We start from the raw sequence: 9,289 nt of genomic DNA on the forward strand, positions 1-9,289 counted from the left end.
TTGGTTTCTTAATAAACTAATTATTTAAGGTAACATACACAATTTGTTTTCCAGTTTTCCAGTTTTTGTAAACAACAGTTGTGAAACTTTGGATTTTATGGATGGTAAATTACAGTTAAAAAGTTAATCGAAGCATATCTAATGCTTTGAGAAAATGTAAATTGGCTTGAATTCTGCTTTGTGACAGGAACTAAGAAAAGATGGATTTGATCTCGCAGAGACTCGGTTCAAGGAACTAAAGCCTGTTCTTGATGAGGTTATTCCCATATATTTATAGATTGCCTTGTATTTGAGATGATCCTCAGAAAGTTCCAAGGGGATGTTAATTTCTAACTTAATTCTTACTGTACACAAAACCACAATGCAATCCCAGCTTTTTTATTTATATTGATTTCCATGTATCAGATGTATTGTGACTCTTGTTTTTGTCATACAGTTATCTAAGTTAGAGGCAGAGCAAAAGGCAGAGGAGGAAGAGGATGCAAAAATCTTGCTCAAGAAAAAAGGCAAAGAAAAGGCAAAGCAAAGCATTCTACACAGGTAGTTAGGATCTAGTTTGCCACTTCAAAGTACAATGTATCCTGTTACAATTCAAAAGGGGAGAAGGTCATCAGGCATCCGATCCCATATAATCTCTAATATTCATTTGTTTTGTTGTAAATTTTTTTCTCATTCTTCTGATTGGCGATTTATATCCAGAAGTCAATCAAAAGTAATCTTCTTAAATCACTCTTGGCAGTTGGACAAGAGAAGATTGGGTATGTTCACTTTTTTTCATAGAAAATCAGTGGTGTGCAATTTTCTTGAAATGTCAACAATCTTTCTCTTAAACATATTGTTTAGAAATCGTCAAGCTGTGTCTTTTATAATATGCACTCGCAGTTTTGTGAGTTACCTAAACCGTTTTGTATGTTAACAAAGTGCATTATGTAATTGCATACCCCCCCTAAAAATCTGTCAAAAACAATTACAGAACTGATGATGTAAGGATTCATTTAAAATGATTGAAGTACAAAATATAGGTAGATCCTACTCCTATTATAAACTGTATAAGATGAGAAATTACAATAGTATTTTGGTGTAATACTTTGATTGTTCACACCCACGGGGAAGATGAATCATGCTGGTTTCAATCAGCAGCCCATTTTCTTCATGAAATTGGATTTTCTATTGAAAAATCTGCAGGTTACTAACTAGTCTGCAAATAACTCATGAATTATTCAATAAGCTATCCATAGGTTGTTGAATAACTCATAGGCTTTTCAAAAAACTGTCCACCATTGCTTATATAGCTTGATTTTTTCATTTTATGCCTTTTTTTTCAGTTTTTCAGTCTGAGTCAAGTTATTACAGAGCTTAAGTGAATAAAGGAATCTGATGATCAGAATTTTAATATGTTTTTCATCACCAGCAAATAATTCATCACCCACGCCTAAGTTGTGCCAATTAATTAGTTGGCTCCTCCATTTAGTTATTTACTCTACATGATAAATTTTACAGCAAATAACCTTCATTGAGAATTGAAGCTAAAAGGATTACGACTCGCATAGAATTGGTATACACAAATAATGTAAAATGCCATGTCATGATCAAGTCTCTTGATTGCAAGTGACTTGATATTTTTTTGAAAGAATTGATGTTCTCCTTATCTATTGCATGCTGGATTAATAAACATGTGTTGGCAGTAATATTGTACGTACAGGAATAAAAAGTAATTAATTAAGAAGTACTTTGTTTAGTAATGTAACCGAGGGTAGGTAGTTACGGGTGCGACGGTTGTCCCTCGCGCCCACTCGGTACCTTTATATACTATGTGATGTAACTTGTCAGTATTACGATTATGAATGAAATGGTATCTTTTCGGCCTAATATTGTTTGTCTGGTATCTATGGCATTATTGTTTCTTGTTAAGTATTTTGTTTGCATGTATTAAATTGTTCGCCCAGAGGGCAAACATTTGGCGCCATTGCCGAATTAAACTTGGAATGACGGGAGCATACTACATGGCATGACGATAATGGGACAATCAGTGAGTGAGGGGACAAGTAGTAATCCTGAGGAAGAGCCAGAGGAGTTGTTCGAAGCAGAGAGAGAACTGACAAGGGAGTTCACCTGCATCCTACAGGCATCAGTCGAAACTTACATACGGAGGGAGGCCACGACCGAGGACGTCCCTGAGAGCACTATGTGGAGTGCCCTTGGCATAAGTCCGACGATAAACCGGTTGATGAACAACTTGCTCTACAAACTTGCCGAGAGGAAATCTACCGCGAGAACCCTTGGCAACAAATCCTAGAGCAGTTCGAAGAGAGGAGTCGGTGCAAGGAACATGACTAAAGTTGTCGACGAACCTTCAACCCTACGGAACGAAGGAATTGATGCCCGTGACGCTGAACAAGGATAGAAACCGTGTGCTAAAGGGACAAGAAGAAGACGGGCACGAGACAACCGCGAGGGCACTAAGGTTGGAACAACAAGCCGATTGTCGGCAACGATTGAAGAAACTTGTTGAAGAAGGAAGCGAAAATGGCAATGATGGCTTGAGTTACAAAGGCCAAGTTTCTGTGTTAATAGAAACCACCAGAAAGTGGTTGGGGGACCTTTCCCTCACGTTGGAAGAGATTGGCGATGGGAGTACAGTAGAGCCGTACACACCATTTAGAGGTGTAGAGACCAGGAGAGAAGAGGAGACCGAGAACAGAGAGGCGGAGGATACCAGTGCGACCGAAGGTGTCGGGAGGACACAAGGGCACGGTAGTAGAAGTAATCTATTCGGTTGGGCTCATCACACCCTGGTAGTCAGAGTAACCTGGTGGGACCGAACGTACCAAATCTCGGCGGAGTACCTTCTGGAGGACCAGTGTCTAGAGGAGTTCCGGAGGGCAGACTGGGCCGCCGCCAAGGAGCGTGATGGCAAATTGGCAAAAAAATGCTTAAGTTCAATGGAGACGAGAAAGAAGACCCGGTATGACATTGTCGTACGTGTGAAACAATCTGGTCGGCCAATGGCGTGACCGACAAGGCGGAATGGGTGGTGCAATTCCTCATCACCCTACGAGGGGTAGCCATTGATTGGTACTCTGATGCTGATAAAACGAAGCTGGCAACTTGGGACGAATTACATAAAGCCTTCGAAACAGAGTTTCAACTTCTCAGGGACGACAATGAAATCGTGGCGGAAATCCTGAGTACCAAGCAAGGGAAAAACGAGACCGTCCGAGCATATAATCAATGCCTGAAGGAATTGTTGGGAAAAATGGACAACCACTAGGGTGATGGATTAAAGAAAATGTGGTTTGTGGAGGGTTTGAAATCGTCCCTCAGAAGGAAAATAAAAATTGTACCACCCACCTCCTACGAAGATGTCTATAACTGGGCAATGGACCTGGAAAGTGAAGGCAAGACATCCAGGAAGAAGAAAGACAAATCCTCTAGGGAGGACTCCTCCTTGGAGGGAAGTAGCAGCAACGAGGGGTCAAACAAGAAGGTGCAAGCCCTCCAGAAGGACATGCATCGCATGATGAAGGAATTTAAAAGTATGAAGGGAATCACTTGTAAGAATGAGTAAGTGTGGTGCACAGAGTGTAAGGAGGAAGGTCATATAAAAGGCACCTATCCTAAAAAGGCCTTCTGCGACATTTGCCAAGTGTTGGGACACTCCACCAAAGAATGTCCCTACAACATGAAGACACGAGGGAATCGGGTGCTTTTCACCTAGGAGCAGCTATCACCCTTCGCTACAACAAGCACATCCTAGCCTCAAGCCAACACCACGACATCATCCGGCGGTTACAGAGGTAACCAAAGGGGAGGGAAAGGCAACAATAATAATAACAATAACCGGATTTGAATGCAGTATGATGCCAAAGGACGACTGATGATTCAGTGTCGGGCCTGCAACCAGTGGGGACACTTTGCGCGGGATTGCCAGAAAGAGGAAACACCCCAAAACTTGTGCAGATGGTGCGGTCCTAGAGACCACGACGACACAAATTGCCCCAAGCTAGGGGTTAATCTTCTCGATATTGAGAAAACCGGCAATGACAAAGAAGTATTGGCAGTCACCAATGCTCAGGCCAAGAAGGCCACTTATCCCGACCCCCGTACGAAGGAGAGATTACAGGAGGCAAAGGCTGACATTGAGCACGAGATGATGACAAAATGACAAAAAAATGTAGAGGTGGTGAGTACCTCATCCCGTACTGAAGCAGAAAAGAACATTATTGGGCAAGTCTTGCAGATGGAGGTGCCGATAAGGGTGAAGGACCTTCTGGACAAAATGCCACAACTGCGGACCACTATTCTCAGTACCGTTCAAAGCACCACACGCACACCTTCAGGTGTGACCCAGACGGAAGTCCCGGTCAGCCCTTCGGCTGATCCAATGTTGTTGGCCTTAAATAGTGGTCGGCATCCTGCAGTAGTGGAAATGGGAATCCTCGGGACTATCCTTAAGGACGCCATCGTGGACGGAGGATTTGGGTGAATGTGTTGTTGGAGGATACATGGAAGAAGCTCAGGAAGCCGACACTATGGCCACCCACATTCAATTTGGTGGGAGCAGACCAGCACGGTATCAAGCCACTCAGCACCTTGATGGACCAGTCGGTGACCATTGGCACACAACCCTTCTTACTGGATTTTGTGGCAATCCCACTTAAAAAGAAGGGCTATGACGCCATCTTAGGGAGAGGATGGCTGGTCATAGCAAAAGTGAATCACAATTGGAAGAACACCCTCTCCATGGAGAAAGGTGGGCGGAAGTACGTTATTGATTTGAGGACCCAAACCGTCAGCGAGGAGCTTGCATCATCCGACTCCGACTCAGAAGACTTAAATAGATGGGAGTGGGATTCCTACGAAGGCAGGGACAAGATGGAACCAAATAATAAACCAGTGCTTGAACTCGATGGCTGCTCAGAAGATGATATCTACTCATTGAATGGACTCTTCCATTGGTAGATGGAGGATTATGAGATGTTCCAATGCAACATGCTCTAGATAGAAGAGTCAGAGCAGAAAACTGTGTTTCCACCTGAGTATGGAGAATATAGAGGAGGGGAGGCTCGAGTGGATGAAGCTCTCGCGCATTAGTTTGAGAAGGACAAACCTATTAAGTATGAGGAGTCCAAGTTAAAATTGACCAATCTGGGAACAGAGGAAGCCCCTAAAAACATATTGGTCAGCGACGATTGGGATCATGTGTTGAAGGCAACAGCTTTCAAAATGTTTTTGGAGTATAAGGATGTTTTCCCCTGGACATATAAAGATCTAAAAGGAGTGCCCCCTAAGATGTGTGTACATCGCATTCAACTGGTACCTGGAGCCCAATTGGTGCGGAAGAGGCCGTACCGGATGAACAAAAACTATGTCGCAAGGGTCAACGAGGAAATAGAGAAGATGTTGGAAGCTAGCATCATCTTTCGGGTCTAGACCAGCGAATGGGTGTCTCCTATTGTCATTTCCCTAAAGAAAGAGGCCTATCAAATCCGGAGATGTGTCCATTTTCGGTGCCTAAATGCAGTCACTATCAAGGATCCTTTTCCCATACCTTTCACGGATAGCATATTGGAAGAGGTAGCCGGTCACGAGATGTATTCTTTCATGGATGGATTTTCTGGTTATAACCAGATTTCCATCGTCGAGGAGGACAAGCTCAAGACCATCTTCATGGTGGAGGACGGTGTGTACGCATATAACCTGATGCCATTTGGTCTATGCAACGCGCCTACAACTTTTCAGAGGATCATCCTACACATCTTCGATAAGATGTCTATGGGAAATTTTAAGGCTTTCCTCGATGATTGGTTGATTTACAACGGGCATGACATACATCTGGTAGCCCTAAGGGAATGCATGGAGAGATGCCGGAGGGCAAGGTTGGCACTCAACCCTAAGAAGTGCAGATTTATGGTGCCGCAAGGCAAATTGCTCGGGCACATTGTTTGTAAAGAAGGGTTAAAAACAAATCCTAATAAGATCTGGGTGATCGTGGAGATGGAGTCACCCACAAATGTCATAGGGGTAAAATCCTTCTTGGGTCACATTGGTTACTATAGAAGGTTTATAAAGAATTTTGCTGATATATCCTACCCCTTGGATAAACTAACTCGGAAGGGTGAGTCATACACATGGGGGGCTTGGGAAGGCAAAGCTTTTGAGGAGTTGAAGACCAGGCTAGTGGCGGCCCCCATCCTCGCATATCCGAATTGGGACAGGGAGTTTCATGTCCACGTAGATGCCTCTAATTTCACAATTGGTGCCACATTAGCTCAGGTGGGTGACCATGGACTGGACCATCCAATCTATTTTGCGAGTAGATTATTGTCCAAGGCTGAAAAAAATTACAACACAATGGAGCGAGAGGCCCTAGGAATGGTCTATGCTGTGCAGACATAAAAAAATTACCTTCTGGTGATGCCATTCACATTTTACGTGGATCACTAGGCACTTATGTATCTGGTCAATAAACTAATTATTCAAGGAAGGATCAACATATAGTTGCTCCTGTTGCAGGAGTTTACATTCACTATCATTGTATGACTTGGAAAAAGCCATGTGATAGCTGACCAACTATCAAGAATAAGGTTGGGGGAGCTGCCAGAGGGGGTTAATGATGAATTTCTGGATGCTCACCTGTTCAAGATCGTAGTACTGCCATTATGGTATACTGCTATCGGGGAATATCTCTCCACCTCTGTGTTCTCGCAAGGTATGCCATCTAGAGAACGGAGGAAGCTTGTGTTGAGAAGCCGTAGATTTCATTTAATTAATGGATTGCTGTATAAATGGGGCTTGACCAGGTGTTGCGTCGGTGTGTGATGGAGGAAGAGGTGCCAAGCGTTCTGAGGGAGGCACATGAGGGGCCCGCGGGAGGCCATATGGGACCCAACACTACGACAAGAAAGGTGCTATTGGCAAGCCTATGATGGCCGACATTGTATAATGATGCCAGAGAATGGGTAGTAGGTTGTGATACGTACCAGAGAGTCGGAAAGCCACTGAAGAGGGATTTCATGCCCCTCAACCCCTTGCATGCCTACGAGCTATTCGAGTGCTGGGGGCTGGATTTTATTGGGCCACTCAAGGCCAGTTGTGCCAAGAGGTGCCGCTACATTGTGGTAGCCACATAATATTTAAGCAAATGGGTTGAAGCACGGGCTTTGCCTAATAACTCGACTTTGAGTATGACAAGATTCATCTATGAGCAGATAATTATGTGGTATGACATCCCCATCCAGTTGACCAGTGATCGGGGTGGACATTTTGTGAACCATGTCATCAAGCTCCTCACTACTGAATTCAAAAAATTTCATTCATTGTCCAACCCTTACTACCCACGAGTGAATAGGCAGGCGGAGGCCACCAACAAGATTCTCGTTGGCGTGATTTACATGTCCTGCGGTGTCGAGGGAGAAGACTAGGAAGGAAAATTACCTTCAGTCTTGTGGGTCTACCGCACCACCTACAAGGTGACCATAGGCCAAACCCCATTCCAATTGATGTACGGGTAGGAAGTTGTTGTGCCAGCTGAGTTCATGGTGCCAAGCCTTCGCATTGCAATCGAGAACAGACTGGGGGATATGGAGAGCCTAAGAGAGAGGTTGTATGTGTTGAACAAGTTGGATGAGAAAAAAATGATGGTCCAGTGGGCTACAGAGGCAGCCCAACAAAGGAGGAAGTTGTGGCATGACAAACACTTAAAGCAAATAAGGTTTGCCCCAGGTCAATTGGTGCTGAAATATAATGGGCAAAGTGAGATTAAACCTGGCAAATTCAAAGTAAGATGGGTGGGGCCATATAAAGTTCGAGAGGTGGCTGAGAACAGGTCAATCAAGTTATGGACACTGGATGGATGGGAGGTTCCAGACAGCGTTAATGGGTCAAAATTAAAACCATATCATGAGCGCGGGTGGAAGATCGACCCAAAATCTTCTCGTGGGAAGACTTTGGTAAAATTGTTTAGAATTTTAATTTAAAAGAAATAAAAAAATAATAATAATTAAAAAAAATTGTCGTACGGTACTGACTGTACGGCGAGGGAAAAATAATGTATAGAAAAATCATCGTACGGTACATATGCACTGTACGACGAAGAGGAAAGGTTGCCAAAAGGAAACAAGTGGTCATACGGTATATATGCACCGTACGATGGGAAGGAAAAAGTCGTCGCCCGATGCATACACTCGCCGTATGGTGGGAGAATATCGGCGTGAGAAGAAAAAAAACAAATTCGTATGGTGTCTATACCTTGGAGAAGAAAAAGAGTTGGTGTGCGACATTGTTGGTTGTATGGTGGAGAAAAGAATCACAGCGTAACATACACTCATCGCACGGGAAAAACTACCGTATGACATATCATCACGAAAATTCTAGCCCGACATACACTCACCGTACACCACACGACGGAGGGGGAAAGGAATCACGGTATGGTATAGTCCTACCATACGATGCAATGCGAACCACAAGGCGCATAGAGTACGGAGAAGGGTCACGTTACGACGACAGAAGCAAGATAAATTCGGCAAATCAAGGGGTAGCATTCGGAGGAAGGGTCCCATGTCTGGGGGAGAGTAAGCACGTGTAGAAAATTATTTCCTAACCCTATTTTTTATATATTTAAGGGCACAAGAGTCAAAAGCAAAATCATTAATGGACCCTAGCGGTGGAAAGAATTGGAAAAGACAGTTGTGGCAATTACCTGCTACAGTGTCGTCAACCTCTGCGAACAAGAAAGCTATTCGGAATCTGCCTTTCGGTGTGAAAGTCAGGGGCGGCATGGCTGCCAACAGCAAAGGCAAAGGCAAAAAGGTGCAACCCAAAGTGCAGCAATAGATGGCAGCGAAGAATGATGTGACCATGGACACCATTACTTGTCTGATATCTATGGCGTCATTATTCTGCATTACGTGCTTTATGTTTGTGTACAATAATGCTGCTAACAATTACCTTCGAGGGTTTGAGTGGAGCCGATTGTAGAAAATGGTGGAACGAGACCCTGCATGATGATCCCGTGAAGGCACAGCTGCGACATGCACATGTCCAATGGGCCATCCAGATGCCCATATTTTGCATTAAGGATTTTGAGGTTGTGTTGCAGGCCATGATTGGTGCCTATGACATACACAGGCGGCAGTCAGTATTCAATTATGAGCACCACCAGGTTACGGTCTCTTTCGCTTCCACAGAGTTTACGAGGGTTTTTGGTATTCCAGGAACGCAGTGAAAGAAAGTAGATAAGGGGCAGAAAATATCCCCAGATTTAAAGGATAAACTCCTGAAATTGATG

At 43.9% G+C, this 9,289-nt stretch overlaps 1 protein-coding gene across 2 annotated transcripts in view; it reads left to right on the plus strand.

The window, feature by feature from the left end:
- The window catches only part of LOC131070450 (uncharacterized), a 250,978-nt gene extending 249,892 nt beyond the window's left edge, over positions 1–1,086 (plus strand). The window contains exons 19-20 of one of the 2 annotated variants that reach the window (XM_058006004.2): positions 219–256; positions 437–572. In XM_058006004.2, coding sequence (XP_057861987.2) covers positions 219–239 — 21 coding nt within the window. In that variant the 3' untranslated portion in view covers positions 240–256; positions 437–572. Of the gene's footprint in view, positions 1–187; positions 257–436 lie in introns of both variants that reach the window. The other variant, XM_058006003.2, reaches the window with a different exon arrangement.
- Positions 1,087–9,289: the final 8,203 nt, after the last annotated feature.

The sequence above is a fragment of the Cryptomeria japonica genome, chromosome 3, assembly GCF_030272615.1.
Source record: "Cryptomeria japonica chromosome 3, Sugi_1.0, whole genome shotgun sequence".
NCBI classification, from domain to species: domain Eukaryota; kingdom Viridiplantae; phylum Streptophyta; class Pinopsida; order Cupressales; family Cupressaceae; genus Cryptomeria; species Cryptomeria japonica.